At 35.8% G+C, this 18,256-nt stretch overlaps 1 protein-coding gene across 1 annotated transcript in view; it reads left to right on the top strand.

The window, feature by feature from the left end:
• The window catches only part of SLC25A12 (solute carrier family 25 member 12), a 95,113-nt gene that overhangs the window by 28,494 nt on the left and 48,363 nt on the right, over positions 1-18,256 (top strand). The window contains exons 4-5 of the mRNA XM_034654736.1: positions 1,360-1,475; positions 9,488-9,627. Coding sequence (XP_034510627.1) covers positions 1,360-1,475; positions 9,488-9,627 — 256 coding nt within the window. The remainder of the gene's footprint in view (positions 1-1,359; positions 1,476-9,487; positions 9,628-18,256) is intronic.

Here is an 18,256-nt window from a genome sequence, read left to right as displayed (position 1 = left end):
TGGGCTCTGTGCTGGGTGTGGAGCCTGCTTGAGATTCTCTCTTTGTGCTCCCCCCACCCCTGTTCAACCCCCCCCCCCAAAATCATCACAGACAATTTTAGTATAATTTTGGCCACTGGCTAATTTCATAAACCTGAGTGTTCTAGGACTCAATATGTTTTAGTTTTCCCCCCTTTTGTTTTGAATTTTCCTTCAAAAAATGTATTTTCTTTTACATTTTTTTTTAAAAGTAGGCTCCGTGCTCAGTGTGGAGCCCAACACAGGGCTTGAACTCGTGACCTTGAGGTCAGGACCTGTGAGCTGAGGTCAAGAGTTGGATGCTTAACTGAGCCACCCAGGCGCCCCTAAAAAATGTAGTATTGACATTTCAAACATATAAAACAGACGAGTGTAGTTAATTCAATATCCTCATCACCAAGTTTTAGTAATTATTAAAATAATTATTAAATTTGTTTATTTATATTTTTTCCCATTCTTTCATCCCCTGGATTATTTTGAAGTAAATTCCAGATGGCATATTTTGTTTGTAAATATCTGTGTGTATCTCAAAAAGATAAGAAAAATTACCAAAACTAAACAAACCTCCTCAGAAACATTAATCAATTTCTTAATATCAAGTATTTGTGTTATATCATTATTACCATTTACTAATTTTCTCATAAATTAAAAAATATTTTTCTTTGCTTAAATCAGAATCCAAATAAGATATGTATCTTATAATTAATTACTATATCTTTTAGGTCTTTAATGAGGTTTTCCTCCATATCTTCTTTCAGTTTTTTTTAAAATTGTTGTTTTTGTTTTTTTTGCAAGTACAAAATGTTCGTCCTGCTGTTTCTTACAGTCTGCATTTATGCTGATTGTGTTTCTGTGGTGATGCTTAACATGTTTCTTTGTCCTTTGTATTTTCTGTAAGTTGATTACATGGAAAGCAGTGGGTCTCAACATGGCGTGTTGGCAATTTGCAGTTTGGTTGGTAGAGGCCAGGGATGCCGCTAAACATGATACATTGCTGAGGAGGCCCCCACCACAAAGAATTATCCAGCTTAAAATGGTACTGTTGAGCGCTGTGGTCGAGAAACTATCACCTAGAGACTTTGTTAGCTTCAAGTTTCATTATTTTTGGTCTAGTTCTTTCTCTTTTTGTGACTTTAGGAGTGATTGATTATTGCCCAGGTCCATTGGTTTATTAGGGACTCACAAAAGGGTAGTATTCTAATTCTGTCATTCCTTCCTTCTTTATTATCTGGAATACCTCTATAAAGAGAAACTTCCCTTTTTCAATTATTTGGTTACAGGTTAAATGCCTGATATTTTCCTTTTCTTTACCAGCCAATAACATTGTATATTTTATTCCAGATTGATCTCCTATCAAGAGTTCTTGGCATTTGAATCTGTTTTATGTGCTCCAGATTCTATGTTCATAGTGGCTTTCCAGTTGTTTGACAAGAGCGGAAATGGAGAGGTGACATTTGGTAAGGAAAAAAAAAGATTATAAGGGATAAGTGAAGTCAGTAAGGCTGGTCCAGTCTTTAAATGCTAAATCTAGTAACTGCATATAGATTGCTGCTTATTTAGGAGCTAGTCAATAAGTGAAGTATTAATTTCCTGAAAGAGTTTACACAGACAAAATTAAAATGGTATATTTTCTTCAAAGCATTAGACTATTGCAAAAAAGTAAGGAGTCTAGGAATGCCATTGCTCATTGAGTCACTGACACTTTTACATTCCTAAAATAGGTGGTGTAAAATTTTCTTGTTCTGGGCTAGCCTGGGCAAAATTCTTAATGAAACAGACCATGAACAACTTGGAATAATCATGTCATTCTTGAAGGAATTTTTGGGTAGAGAATGCAGAGCTTCTCAATAGCAGTTTGGAAAATTGCTATGTCATTGTAACACCAAGAATGGAACTGAAGGAGGGAGTTAAGAATAGTTAGCATTCTCTAAACCCCCATTATAGATTTTTGATTTTAGGAAACAAGCCTAGAATGTTGAAATTAATATCTGTGTTAAATGTAAAAATTGTTATAAATCCTTTGCTAGGCATATAATTTAGCACAGTGTCATTGTTTGGCAGGCATATAAACTAGAATTTCTAATGGTAGCCATGTGTTAGTTTTAAAGATGCTTATTTGTGGAAATTAGTTTGTGTTTAAAGTTTCTGCTAATTTTTCTGACAAGTTTTTCAATAAAAACCATGCAGTCTTTTCAAGGACCTTGAACACTCTTCCCTTTTTTTTACATTTGCATTTTTTATTGTAGTAAACTCATAAAATCTTTATTCAGTGTACAGTTCCATAGTGTTGAGTATCTTCACATTGTTGTGAAATAGATTTCCAGAACTTTTTCACCTTGGGAAGCTGAACTTGAGCCCTTTTATGGTGTGAATTGGCATCAATATATGGTAGAAAGCCTCTTGAAAATCAGGCTTTCCCTGACTCTAGTGCTACATATTTATTTGCTGCAGTATTTGTTATATAAAAAACATCCTTCAGTTAAACTCAAAGGAAGAAATATCACTACCATGGAATGAATGATGAGAAAGTATAGGTATTCAGAAGGACCCGTGGTTCCTTTACTTTGATTTTAGTGGGCACGTTTTCTGGATGGGCATTGACTGTTTCCTTTTGCCCATTGACCCAGTTATTTTCTATATAAGAAGATTTTCCCAAATAAATACCAGTGCAGGCAGAGCTCCTTAGGTTCTGTCTTGGCACGCTTCCTACTTTGGTGCAAGCTCTGGCCATTATGCCTCCTAAAGGTCAACTTTCCCCAGAAGCACCTAGATTCTGTAGTTTAAAGTATGAAGCCTTTGTCATCTCATCATTCAGCATTAACCCTGGACCACTAATAATGCTGCATTTTCTATTTTCAGTAGGTATCACACACATTCTCACATGTCTCACTTCCAAATGTTGTGCAGCAAGTGCTTGGGAAATACCTTGATACAAGTCTCTGCATTAGTGACAGCATACCCGTGTTTCTATCCTGTGTCCATTGTTTAAGAATTAGATTTCCCAAAACCAAATTGTGGTTTCTTTTGTCCCTCCTACCTTGGTATCTTGGTTCTTTATGTCTCCTCCATTTGATTGCTTTTCCCAATTTTATCTTAAAAAACAAGTCGGTCAAGTCAGTTCATCCAATAGCATAACAGTAGAGACTCATGCCAGTGTTGATTAATAGACTAAAATGAGTATAGAAAGTAGCTGAGTGGTTTTTAAACACATTTATTTCATGCAAATGAAAGCTTGTAGTTATTAGATCCCAGCTTTAGCATTTTAAAGATCTTTTGTTTTTCTCCCAGACTATGATAGAAGAGTTAGAATTTTAAGAAAATATAATTAAGATTAAAAGCCAAACACACCAGTTTCTGTTGTTGTAACACCTGATATGAACTGAAGAACATATAAACCCTCCAAAATTCTGCTTTCATTCTTCTGCTTCACAACCTAGAGATAGGAGGAGTCTTATGGAGTGATATAAATCTGAATGCCCTTTCAACATTGCTCTTGGAGTCCCTGGCCAGCCGGATGGTTGTCTTGATGATGCTCACGTATTTCCTGGGGACCTTGACCATTATCCCTTCCTGCCTTGCCTCCCTAGTTTTGAGGATTCATTTTGGACAAATTTTCTTAAATAAAAATCAGAATGAAGGAGAAAAAGTTTAACTTTATATTCTTACAAGAAAAAGCATTGAAACTGTTACAAATGCCATTTAACAAGATTTCTAAGGCCTACTCATTACAGGCTGTTTTCAAGAAGACAGAATTTCAGCATAAGGAAATAATTAACTTGGAGTTTATTTTTATAGGATTTTGGATCTGTGATAAAGGTCAGTTTTCATGTTTGTATCCACTTAATAAAATGAACTATACTTATGTATTTATAGATTAATGCTTAGGTAAAAGGAAATTTTAGATCCATAATAACTAAATCCTTTTCACTAAATGGCCTTATGTTTTCTAGTTTGGAACTTGTTTATAGTTTTCTCTTGAGCACGTCGGGAGAGAAAGGTGGGAGAAAATATTGGATGCCAGGTCTAATGGAGTGGGGAAAATTGTTATGCCATCGATATCTCGTGGACTATGATGATGATGTTATCTGTGTATTTGTATATATTGTTCTCATCTATGCTTTTGTTTTTTTAGATATGCTTTTTAATACACATCAGATTAGATACTTAAACTGTGTACATTTTTGCAAGTATTTGTATAAACAGTAATATTGAACAACTTTTACTTGAGGGCTAGAAAAGTTTTGTTTGTTTTTTTTTTAATTGTTAGAGATGGCTCTACTTTGGGGGAGAGGACTTACATTGAGACATTGGTAATCCATTTCAGAATATTCAGGCTCAGGAGAGGAGGGTTCTGGGGTTTTTAAAAGAGTGAATAAAACCATTAGTTGTTTCCTCTTTGATGTTCTTTTAATAAAACGTCTAATGCATGCTTGTGGATAATTACTTATTGGCCTGTTTACCTGTTAGTGCCTGGTGGCATGAGCCTTGTAGAGGCCGCTGCATGACTGGTGTTTGCTAGATACATTATAAACTTGCCTTGGTCTCCCTGCTAGCCACTAGTGTACTGGATATTCTGCTCGATAGAATTAGGTTGAGGTAACCTAGATAACCAGTATACTACATTGTGTTGTCAGTAGCTGCCATGCATTTGTCCCACATTTAAAAAAAATCAGAGCCTATTGCTTTAACAAAGATGTAATCCTTATAAAAAAATGAAACCCAAACTCCTGCCTATTAACTAATAAATGAATATAAGATACGTTATACAGTCTAAGTTTTCTATTAAAATCTCATCAACATTGTGTTCCAAACTGCTTGCCTAGGAATGGGAACTCTCCAAAGTGAATTTTTTTTCAAGGGCCTATCTTCATCTCCTCACTGTAAAACCCTCAAAAAGCAGGGATTCCTTTTGATTTTATACTGTGTTTGGTCGTCATTAGATACATCAAATAAATACGTGTTCCATTTGTGCCTCTAAAATAGACTCTTTTTCCAGGAAGGGAAGAATAGATTGGGTTTGGTTTAGGCATAACCATGGCTGTTACTAAAAGGTTCAGAAGATGGAAGTCTAGATATGAAAAATGTACCCTCTCTCAGTGGAAACAAAGCTGTAGACGTGGAGTAATATGAAAATCTCGTAATAAATGCCTCGTTTAATCTGGTAAGAATTAGAGCTTCACTTGGGTGTTCAAATTAAATCAGGAAGAATCTTGAGATTCCTTGATACTGCAGAGAAGGTCATATTAATACTGAAGGCTACTAGAGAAGCTTAGAGTTTGAGGTAAAAAAACAACAACAACGATACGGTGTTATTAGTTTTTATGCTATTTGGCGATAGACTCTTGAAGCATCTAGTTTCTATAGTAATAGATGCTCTTTAAATGTAAACTTACCTTTCCTGAGAAATGGACCTTCACATGTGTTTGGCAGCAGGACTACTCTATTGACTGATTGTATGGTAGTCCCTTCTGGAGGTAGGTAAAGGGTTAATAGAAATGCTTTCTTGCTTGGAAAAACAGAGGAGTCATCTAGGAAACTATTGCTCTACCTGGAATTAGAACCTAGCAGTCTGGGACTGAGTCTACATGCTATGTTGGTTGGGACTTCCTCTGCTAAGTTCCTGTTGTTGAACTTTTTGTTGTTGTTGTTTGTTTTCCTTTGTTTTCTTTTTTGGTCTCTTAGTTGTTCCTCTTCTTTCTCCCCAAGTTTTCCTTCACTGAAAAACTCTTTACTTCCACAAGTCTCGCCATTGTTTTTGTTCAGTTATACACAAGGAATTCATTGTTTTGGTGGGAGTCCTTCTAAAAGCCTCTCTGACTTCACTTAAAGAACTGTGCAGGTGAAACTCAAGCTATTGAGGACTCTTTTTTCCCCTGACAATAAAAATGTTTGGTCTCAAGCCTATTAAGCTGGAAGCAGTGGCTCCTGCTGGGCTGGAATCCTTGGAATCAGGATGTCGTTGGGCTGATGGTAGGTGGGCTGTGTCACAGGGCTGATGGCTTGTATACCTACAGGAGGAGTTCTCTGGCCACACCGTTGGTACAGCAGCTCCTTCCAGGCTCATTCATGGAACAGGCATGGTGGCAGTCTTGGAGAAGAGTGCCAGCCCCGGTCAGAGGTAATTTTGTACTGCAGAAAGGTGAACAAGACCAGTAGGAAGCTCCCATAAGGACCAGGGGAGGGATGAGGGGGGATGAGATGGGGAGACACAGTGTGGGCTGTTGGGGAAATTAAAACCTCTATTAAGACATATTTACATAATATATATGCTTCAATGTGTATTTCATCTACTCCTATCATCATAAGTGACTGATACAGCTAAACTGACTAATGTTATATGTCTGTGAACATTTTTACTTAATCACAGTTGTCACCATTACCTGCCCTCCTGACAAATCGTGCTCCTTTCCTTTGAGCAAAGAGAACATAATGACAGGCTACTTTTGTATCTGGCCCCAATTCCCTTTTCAGAAGAATTATAAACCATCTCTTTCATAAGCCCATGCTCTGCAGGAAGTGAAAAAGTGGTCTATTGTTTTCTATATGTCAGAAAACGAATGGATTCCTATATCCCATAGCAATACCAGCCTAGTATAAAATGCTAGATCATGATCTTGCTGCCAGTAATGTGACCATCATAACTCTTTCATCCAGGCCAGAACTATGGCCACTGAGATAGCACTCCAAGGAGTGCTGCTGAGAGCCAAAGACCCTTGTTTGCCACTGGAAAGACGGGATTCTCTCTGGGGGGTAAACTTGTTACGCAGTTTCAGTTAGATGTCCTGGGAATATTTGAGATTATTGGAGTTCCCTTTCATGTCATGGAGAACTTGATAAAACTGGGTAAGATTAGAACATCATCTCTTTGAGCTATTTCCTCACATAAGTTAGAAGCTCTCCAGTTCTGGAGCTTTCGTATAATTTTTTTTTTTTTTTTTTTGGATAAGCACATCCTGGTAAAGTGGTAATTATGAATTGGACTTTAAAACAATAGTTGTACTGATTATTTTTGTAAGCTTCCTGAATTAGCCTTAGGCAGTTGGTAGTGAAAATAATAACAGAAGGGTAGTGGGACACATCAAGAGGTGCCAAAATAGGTTTGAAATTTTGTTATTCCTAGTAACTATAGTTGTAGCCTGTGACATAGTTAAAATAATTAAAAGTGTCTGGGGGGTGGTTAATAAAACACCGCACATATTAATGGTCATAATAAACCATACATAAAGCTGTCAATGACCACTTTGCAAGAAGTAGGAAATGTTGAAACAAATACTCATGGAAAAGGACACTTCAATATTTGGGGAGATTACTATGAGTAATTTAAGCTATCATTTTAATTGTTTCAAAGATATTCCAAGATCTCATTTAGAGGTTGTTAAGAAGTTTACAAAATAGGATTTTAGTTAAAGTTTTTATTATGGAACTTTTTTTGAATATAAATCAGACATTGTAATTTTGGTTCGTAAGCATCCATTTTGTGATAGTAGAAAACAGTTTTCATAATTAAATTTTCATAGCGCTTTTGAATCTTTGGTTGTATTTGATTAGTTTCACACTAATATTCTAATATTTTCTGATCATGTAAAGGAAATTCAGTTTTATTCCACCATTATATAAAACTTCTCTAGGCAGTAGTATGTACATTTCTTACCAAATGTTGATTTTTAGGACTTGTGACCTTTAAAATAAAGGTTATCATAAAATAACTTATTCCCTTTCATACTCTAAATATTTAAATTAAATGTATATAGTAACTTAAGTTACTCCAAGTTATTCTATTCTGCTTTCCATTAATTTCTTCATGTTTCCTTAGTTTAACACTCTGTTAGACCTTAAAAATAAGAAATCAAGGTAATTAATTTGGGACTAGAACAGCTAATTAGTTAAAGGAGATAATAAAAAATTTTTGCTGATCTCTCATATGTAGCTCTAAATATTTTTTGTAACCCTTATTATTTTAACTATCTTGTAAACTTTAATATATTTTACACCTGTTGAAATTCCATGTAGATTTAAGGGTAAACTTTTGCATTAGTTAAAAGCCAGGATCCCATGAATTGCTACTGGAAGGTGAAAATAATTTTACATGGTTTGAAGACTCTGATACAGTGTTGCTAATTAGGCAAGAAATAAATGCTACATTCCATCTCAAAAGAAAGATGAGAATCCCATCTCCCCAGTGACATCCAATGCCTTCTTCCAACTTACTGATAGCTGTGACCTATTCGGAGCTGTTATATTGAGTCCAGACTGGTAGGATTTCCAGTTCAGAATTCTTCCACCTTCTTCCACCTTCTCTCAATAGCAGTGCTTTTATCAAGAAAAAAAGGTATATAAAACTAAAGGGAATCCATTAAACCATTTACAATGTGAGATTGGTATCTTATTCAACGAATTTACAGAAATTAGAGAAAAGAACATAGTTGGAGATTATAAAACATTAAACTTTTACTAATTAGTAAAATTGATAGTTATGGATGGTAAAACACTTCCACTAATATAATTGGCGTAAACTTGAAAATAATTTTGTTCTTAAGACATCAGTAAAACAGGCTTCCTGCTTTCTTAACTTTGCTAATGATTCTTTTTTTTTTTTTTTGGCATGAGCTTCTAAATTAGGCTATCCAGTCTATACTTGTTAAAGTACCAGTCATTTGTGAATTGACTTTTATAGTAAGTGTAGAACTGTGTAAGAAAGTGACTGACGTTGTTAGTGCATGAAGACAAGCTGTCAGAGGGTTTTGGTTGTATATTACATAGCCTGACTGGCTCCTATCTAAAAGTTAGTGTACTGCGTTTAGTCCTTTATTTAAAAGTGAATCACTAATTTCACTTATCTTAAAATATTTTTAATAGTTGAGACTAATAATCATGCTTTTTATGGGGATTTTGAAGCTTGTGTCAAGACCATATTTTTGACAATATCAGAAGCTTTTAATAAGGTGCTTGCTGCTGAGCTAATGATATGCTTTTGGTAGTATTTCTTATACCTATCTTCAATAGACATTCAGGCTAGTGTGAATGTAATAATCAAGCCTCAATCAAACCATACTTAGTATGACAAATATTGCATTATACTGTAATTTAGGTATTCATGCTTCTGATAAAGGGCTTAATTCGACTCCTTGAGGAATCGGGAAAACACTATTGATTTTATACTGGAATGCAAAGTAGCAGCCATTTATAGTGCAAGATATAAATCACTTCCTAATTAAAATTAAATCAAGAGAAATTAAGAATCTCATGGCCTTATATGTAATGGTACACAATCTTAAGTGTAAAATTATATTTTGTATCAATTGTGTTCCTGTGCTTGGGTTTCTGGGCACAAAAAATTTTGCAGCTAATCTTAATAGAAGCAGATAATATTGACTTGAAATTTCTCTTAATTTCTTTCTGTAGGAACATTGCAGTGGACTAAACTACTAATTCCAGATATAATTTATTTATTTTTGTTTTCCCTTTTAAGAAAATGTCAAAGAAATTTTTGGACAGACTATTATTCATCATCATATCCCTTTTAACTGGGACTGTGAATTTATCCGACTGCATTTTGGGCATAATCGGAAGAAGCATCTTAACTACACAGAATTCACACAGTTTCTCCAGGTGAGCTTAGTTTTCATAACTGGTGTAAATACATACCATTTCTCCTCCACTTCCTTCCTTTTTGGTTTTAAGTTTATTACCAAAAATAGCAATTCCTTGTGGCATTACACCCCCATTTTTCATTTCCTACTCACAGAGGCAACTTTTTAAAACTCTTGTAATTGTTTCTTTCAGTGATTACTTCTGTAGCTTTAAATAATAAACTTGTGTTGGCACTTCTTTTTTTTAATCTATTTTTTTAATTGAAGTATAGTTGACACACAATGTTAAATTAGTTTCAGGTGAACAACGTAGTGATTGCCTATACTATGTTCACCACAAGTGTAGCTACCGACCGTCTGTCACCATACAATGTTACTATATAGTACCATTCATTATATTCCCTATGCTGTGCCTTTCATCTCTGACTTATTCATGGCATAACGGGAAGCCTATACACCCCACTCTTCTTCACCCACTTTGCCCAACCCCCCCCACTTCCTCTCTAGCAACCACCAGTTCTCTGTATTTATGGGTCTGTTTATGCTTTTTTTGTTCATTAGTTTTATTTTTTGGATTCCACATATAAGTAAAGTCATATGGTATTTGTTTTTGTCTGTCTTATTTCATTTAGTATGATACCCTCTAGGTCTGTCACTACTGCTGTAAATGACAGGATCCCATTCTTTTTTATGGCTGAGTAATATTCCATTGTACGTATATACCATATCTTCTTTATTCATTTATAGAGGGGTACTTGGGTTGCTTCCAGGTATCTTGGCTATTGTAAATAACGTTGCAATAAACATAGGGGTTCACATGTCTTTTCAGATTAGTGTTTTCACTTTCTTTGGGTAAATACCCAGTAGTGGAATTACCAGATTGTATGGTGTTTCTGTCTTTAATTATCTCAAGGAACCTCCATATTGTTTTCTACAGTGGCTGTACCAATTTACATTCCCACCAACAGTGCATGAGGCTTGCCTTTTCTCCACATCCTCAACAATGCTTATGATTTCTTGTGTTTCTGATACTAGCCATTCTAACAGATGTGAGGTGATATCTCATTGTGTGTTTTTTAAAAAAAGATTTATTATTTATTTTAGAGAGAAAGTGTGGGGGGTAGAGGGGCTGAGGGAGAAGGTGAGAGAGTCTTAAGCAGACTCCGAGCTGAGCAGAGCCTGACACAGGGCTCAATCCTATGACCCTGAGATCACAACCTGAGCTGAAACCAAGAGTTGGTTGCTTGATGGACTGTGTTGGCCATCCGGATGTCTTTTTTGGAAAAAAGTCTATTCATCTCTGCCAGTTTTTCTGCAAATATTTCTCCCTTTAAGTACATTGTCTTTTTCTTTTGTTGATGGTTTCCTTTGCTGTACAAAAGCTTTTTATTTTGGTGTAGTCCCAATAGTTTACTTTTGTTTTTGTTTCCTGCCTCAGGAGACATATTTAGAAAAATGTTGCTAAGGCCAATGTCAGTGAGATTACTGCCTATGTTTTCTTCTACGAGTTTCATGGTTTCAGGTGTTAATTTAGGTCTTTAATTGATTTTGAGTTTATTTTTGTGTGTGGTGTAAGGAAGTGGTCCAGTGTCATTCTTTTGCATAGTTTTGTTTAGTTTTCCTAACACCATTTATAGAAGAGATTGTCTTTTCCTCATTATATATTCTTTACTGTTTTGTTGTAGATTAATTGACCGTATAATTGTGGGTTTATTTCTGCACTCTCTATTCTGTTCCATTGATCTATGTGTATATTTGTGCTGGTACCATACTGTTTTGATTACAACAGCTTTGTAGTATATCTTTGAAATCTGGGATTGTGGTATCTCCAGCTTTATTCTTCTTTCTCAAGATTGTGTTGGCTATATGGGGCCTTCTGTGGTCTTGTACTCGAAAAATTTTCACTTTTAGGTATTTTTCATTGAATTTGAACTGTGGAAGATTAGGAGCTGGTTCTTTCACCCCTCTCTGTCTCCTACAGACTTGGATATTTTCTGTCTCCATCACCCATATAATTATGTTATGATTCTGCTTAGATCAATAATCATATTTTAATTACTATAATTTTATAAATACTATGCATGACTAAAATGATTACTTTTCTTAGGGTTTCTAATTTTTCTTATTTGTTTGGTTTTCTATGTATTAATGCTAATTCATTCTTAAATTTTGCCTCAGTTATTAACATCTCATTTTAATATGTTTACAACATATTAGGTATTCTATCAATTTCATCTTCTTGGAGCACTCTAGGAGCTTTTTCTTTTTAAAAAAAAAATCAAGTTAAAATTCACTTAACATAAAATTAACCATGTAAAAGTTGCATGATTTAGTGGCATTTAGTACAGTTCAGTGTTGTGCAACTATCATCTTTGTCTTATTCCAAAACCTTTTCATTACCAAAAAAATCCCCTCTGTACTCATTAAGCAGTCACTCCCCATTCCTGTTCCTCCTCAGCTCCTGGCAGCCACCAAACTCCTTTTGCCTCTGTGGATTTACCTATTCTGCATAGTTAGTTACTGCATAAAGTAACCCCTTCCCCCCCAATATTTACAGTTTGGCTTTTTGCAGTTTCAGTGTACCTGCGGTCAGCCGCGGTCCAAAAGCAGATAATCCTCCTTCTGATGTATCATCAGGAGGTCAATAGTAGCTTAATGCTATGTCACAATGCTCACATCATTCACCTCACTTCATCTTATCACTTAGGCATTTTATCATCTCATATCATCACAAGAAGAAGGGTGAGTACAGTAAAGTAAGATATTTGGAGAGGGCAAGAGAGAAAGAGACCACATTCACATAACTTTTATTGCAATGTATTGTTATAATTGTTCTATTTTATTATTTTAGTGATTACTGTTAATCTCTTACAGTGTCCAATTTAGGAATTAAACTTTATCATAAGTATGTATGTATGAGAAAAAACAATATATATAGGGTTTGGTTCTGTGTGTGGTGTCAGGCATCCATGTTGTAAGGGTCTTGGAACATATCCCCCATGGATAAGGGAGGACTACTCTTGGTGGTATTATACAATATGACTTTTTGTGTCTGGCCTTTTTTCACTTAGCATAATGTTTTCAAGGATTGTCCATGTTGTAGCATGTATGACTACCTTATTCCTTTTTATGGCTAAATAATATTCCATTGTATGGATATACAGTATTTTGTCCATTCATTAGTCAATGGACACTTGGGTTGTTCTTACCTCACCTTTTAGCACTTGTGAACATTGGAGTACATGTATTTGTTTGAATACCTGTTTCCAGATCTTTTGAGTATATCCCTAAATGTGAAATTGCTATATAATATGGTAATTTTATGTTTAACTTTTTGAGGAATTGCTGGAGTGTTTTCCATAGCCCCTGCACTGTTTTCTTTTCCTTTTTTTTTCCTGCACCATTTTCTTGGAGTTTTCTGACCTGCTTCATGGTTGGAGGCTGGACTTTGTACTTTTTGCATAGCTGTCAGTCTGTCAGTCTCTCATCTCCCTTCGCCTTCATTGTGGGGAACCCATTTGTCTTTCATGTTGAATCTCCTGTTTTCTGGATTCCATCTCTTCCTTTATTATGGTTTACTTCCTCTTTTTGGAGGAATGCTTCCTGCAGGGGCTACTTGAGGAAAGCAAAATAATTTTTTGTGAGACTTTTCATATCTGTAAACCTCTGCTCTCTTTACACTTAGTATGACTGGATATAGAATTCTTTTTTTTTAAGATTTTATTTATTTATTTGAAAGAGAGAAGGATTGAGAGAACGGGTGGGAGGAGGGGCAGAGGGAGAAGCAGACTCCTTGTGGAGCAGGGAGCCCAACATGGGGCTCAGTCCCAGGACCCTGGGATCATGACCTGAGCCAAAGGCAGGTGCTTAACCGACTGAGCCACCCAGGGTGGGTATAGAGTATACCCGGCCTACTGGGTATAGAATTGTGGTAGGATTTATTTTCCTCCTAATTTTGAAAACATTTCTCTTTTGTTTTCTTGGTTCCTATTTTGCCACTGAAAAATCCAGTGCCATTCTCATTCTTGATTCTGTTTTGAAACGTTTTTTCACTCTGGAGGGTTTTCAGATTTTATTTCTTTTCTTTTCTTTGGTATTTTGAAATTTCATGATGGGGGCACTTGGGTGGCGCAGTCATTAAGCGTCTGCCTTTGGCTTGGGGCATGATCCCAGTGTTCTGGGATCGAGCCCCACATCGGGCTCCTCTGCTGGGAGCCTGCTTCTTCCTCTCCCACTCCCCCTGCTTGTGTTCCCTCTCTCATTGGCTGTTTCTGTCAAATAAATAAATAAAATCTTAAAAAAAAATAAAGAATGAAATTTCATGATGATATTCCTTGGTGCAAGGCATTCAGTGGGCTCTTTGAATTTGAAAACCTTGGTCCCTCAATTCTTGAAAATATTCTTATTACTTTTCTTTCTTTCTAGGACTGGTAAAGCTATTAAATGTATGATTTATTTTTTCATCTCTTCTGTTGAACCTTTTATTAAGTTTTTAATTTTGTTACATTTCAGATTTTCAGTTAAAAACTGAATATTCCTTTCTGAATATTCCTTTTTTAAAAAGAACATATTCTTTTTTCATGGATGTGCTATTTTTCTCCCTTCTCCAAAGATACTGACGGCAGCTGTTTGTTTTCTCCCCCCTGCAAAGTGTCTGTTTTCTTCAAGTTTCTTTTTCTTTGTTTTGGGTTTCTTTGGCTTTACTCATGTCTGCTCGCCATTCGTCCTCTGCTTATATTTAAGAGTGAGGCTTATTGGGAGCTTTGAGTTCACGGTACTACTTATTAACTCTAGACCTTATTGTAAAGTTCGCTGGCTGGGCTGTTATATTGGGGACCCTCTAATATCTGTATGTTCAGGTCTTTTCTTTTTGCATCCCACCTGGAATATTCAATCTGGCTTTTGACATTCTGGTCCTGAATAAGATAAGAGGATTGGAGGTCTCAAGATTCAGTATGGAGATGGAATTTCTTTGACTTACCTCCTTTCAACTGCGCCTCGTCTCCCCTAGTCCAGAGACCCTCTGTTACATTCTCTAGGCAGTGAACCTCTAGTCTTCTGCCAGGCTTGGGAAAGGACAGAATCCTGGCTACGGTGAAGCAATGCAGGTGACTAACTGCATTTTAAACAGACTTCCATCTAAGCTTCCTACTTGTAGTTCCACCTTCACTGTCACTTCCAGGGGTACTAGTGTAGCCATTCCTGAGTGTTTTGGGGGGGGTTCTGTCATATACATTGAATTGCTTTTTGGCTTTTTTCCATGTGCAGTTTTCTTGAGTCTGCTAAGTCAGTTGTCACTTGCCTTTCTGCTCTCTAATCTTAAAAATGTAGTTGCTATCTTCTTTTCTCTTTGTCCTTCAGTGTCTGCTTGTAGTTCCTTTACTGTGATTTTCGTGAAAGTGGAGTTTTAGAAGACAGCAGAGTGACATGTACTAGGTCATTCTCATTCAGTGCCACAGTTTCTGAAGCTCAACTGTTTTCATCTCATAGTTAGAAATGCATTATAAAATGAGCATAGCTTCCTTTTTTTTTTTTTACCCTTTCCTTCAGTTCCCCTATCCACACTTGAAACCTGAAAGCAGACTTATTTTATCTTTTATTTATTAGAGTGTTTTTATCTTTTTAGATAAAGTATCTTTTTAGAGTATCTTTGTGTATTTCATCTTTTATAAGCCTAGGGTATTGTTTTTCTTTGTGAGTGTGATCACAGTTGGAAAACTATATTCTTTAGGTGTGGTTGGTTGTGGAACCCAGTGCTTATTCTAACACTTGCACGGTTAGTGCCTACCTGACTGATGTAAAGTTGCTCAAACTGGAAAAGTTGAAAATATTATTTATTTGAAACATGATTATTTAAAATAGGAAATGACCCCCGAAACTAATACTACACTATATGAATTTGAATTTAAATAAATCTTGAAAGAAAAAAAAAATGAAAAAAGGGTATGTCCTTCCAACTAGTGTTTTTTAAGATTTCTCTAAAGATGGTTTGTTCTTGTCATTGGTTCCCTTGCACTTACTGAATATATTTTACAATATCTGATTCTACCCTGTTATGTTAATTATACTACATAAACTGGAGAGCTTTAGATAGGAAGCTTCTTTTTTCCCCCTTTGTTTTGCTTCTCAGTTGAAGTCCTTAATGTTAATTTTTTAAACTTTTTATTTTGAAAAACTTCAAGTGTATTTAAAAGTAGAATAGTGTAATGAACTTCCATGCACCCATCAACTAGCTTTAGCAGTTATTAACTGTTGGGCGCTCTTACTTTGTATAGTCTCCACTGTGCTCCCTCCTGGATCATTTGGAAGCCAACCCCATACTCTCTACGGTTTCATCTGTGATACTTTTACTGTGTGTCTTTAAAAGATACATAGGAGTTCTCCAATTGTTAACCTAATAGAAAATAGAACATCTATTCTTCCAGCATTACTCTTGCAATGAGGATTCTGCTTTGTCTTTCATATAAAGGTCCACATTTTCTTTAGTACTGAGTGTCATTAATAAGGCTTCATAACATCCATGGTTTCTACTGGATATTTCTGAGAGACTGAGACATATACATGGAGAAGATAAAGACATGACAAAAACATAAAGAAGGAGGGAAAAGGGGCACCTGGGTGGCTCAGTTGTTAAGCATCTGTCTTTGGCTCAGGTCATGATGCCAGGGTCCTGGGATCGAGCCCCACATTGGGCTCCCTGCTCAGCGGGAAGCCTGTTTGTCCCTCTCCCACTCCCCTTGTGTTCCCTCTCTTGCTGTCTCTCTCTTTCTGGCAAATAAATGAAAAATCTTTAAAAAACAAAAGAGGGAAAAAAGAGGAGTGAGTAAGGGAAAACATATGTAAGACAGAGAGTGGACCCATGTCTCTTTCTTTTTTTTTTTTTTTTTAAAGATTTTATTTGTTTATTTGACAGAGATAGAGACAGCCAGCGAGAGAAGGAGCACAAGCAGGGGGAGTGGGAGAGGAAGAAGCAGGCTCATAGCGGAGGAGACTGATGTGGGGCTCGATCCCATAACGCCGGGATCACGCCCTGAGCCGAAGGCAGACGCTTAACCGCTGTGCCACCCAGGCGCCCCCCAGTCTCTTTCTGATGCTGCTTAGGAATATCCTTTCTGTGGGGATTACTTTCAACGATATTTTAAGGTTGAAATAAATACCTAAAATTCCTGCTTCATTTGAAGGGTGATATGGTTGGAGGTGATAGGAAGGATGGAGTGAGTAGAGAGAAAGAAGAAAGTAGAAGAGGACAGAATCACAAATATGTGGAAATTATATAACACACTCCTGAATAATTAATGAATCATAGAATAAATCAAAAGGAAAAGAAAAAAATATCGTGAGACAAATGAAAATTAAAGTACAACATACCAAAATGTACGGGATACAGCAAAAGCAATTCTAAGAGGGAAGTTTATAGTAATAAACACCTACATTAAGGAAAAATAAAGAACCTACCTTTACATCTCAAGGAACTAGAAGAATAAACTAACGCCAAACCCAGCAGAAGGAAGAAAATAACAAAAGTCAAAGCAGAAAGAAATGAAATGTAATGACTAGGGAGACAATAGAAAAGATCAATGAAGCTAAGAGCTGTATTTTTTTTTTTAAGATAAACAAAATTGACAGATGTTTAGCTAGATGAGGGAAAAACAACTTAGAAATTAAAGAGACATTACAATTGATAAGAGAAATAATAAGGATCATAAGAAACTACTGTGAACATTTATGTGCCAACAAATGAGATGACCTAGAAGAAATGGATAAATTCCTAAAAACATATACCCTACCAATTCTGAATCATGAAGAAGTAAAAATCTAAATAGACCAATTACTAGTAAGGAGATTGAATCAGTAATTAAAAACCTCCCAACAAAGAAAAATATGGCTTCCCTGGTGAATACTACCAAACATTGAATGAAGAGTTAATACCAGTCTTTCTCAAACTCTTCCAAAAAGTAGAAGAGGAGGGTACACTTCTTCCAAATTTACTTTACAAAACCAGTGTTAACCCTGATACCAAAACCAGACGAGGACTCTGCAAGAGAAGAAAATACAGGTCAGTATTCCTGATGAAGATAGATGCAGATAGCCTCAACAAAATATTAGTAAACTGAATTTAATAGTACATTAAAAGGAGCATACACCATGATCAAGTGGGATTTATTGCTGGAATGCTAAGAGGATTCATCATATGCAAACCATTAAATGTGGTATACCACATTAACAAAAAGAAGAATCAAAATCATGATCATCTCAATAGATACAGATACAGAAAAAAACATTTGACAAAATTCAGTATCCTTTCATGATAAAAATGCTTAGCAAATTAGGTATAGATGGAACATACCTCAGCATAATAAAGTGCATGTATGAAGAGCCCATAGCTCACATCTTGCTCAATAGTGAAAAGCTAAAAGTTTTACTCTTAAGATCAGGAACAAGACAAGGATGCCCACTCTTACCACTTTTATTTTTTAAAAAAGTACTGGAAGTTTTAGCCAGAGCAATTAGTCAAGAACAAGAAATAAAAGGCATCCAAATTAGGAGGGAAGGAATAAAATTGTCCCTTTTTGCAGATGACATGCTATTATATATAGAAAACCCTAAAAAACCACACATATCCCAAAAACGTAACACNTTGAGAAGTT

Source organism: Ailuropoda melanoleuca, chromosome 2, assembly GCF_002007445.2.
Source record: "Ailuropoda melanoleuca isolate Jingjing chromosome 2, ASM200744v2, whole genome shotgun sequence".
Taxonomy (NCBI): domain Eukaryota; kingdom Metazoa; phylum Chordata; class Mammalia; order Carnivora; family Ursidae; genus Ailuropoda; species Ailuropoda melanoleuca.
The sequence above is the reverse complement of the archived record's forward strand: the minus strand, read 5'-3'. Positions and strand labels throughout refer to the sequence as shown.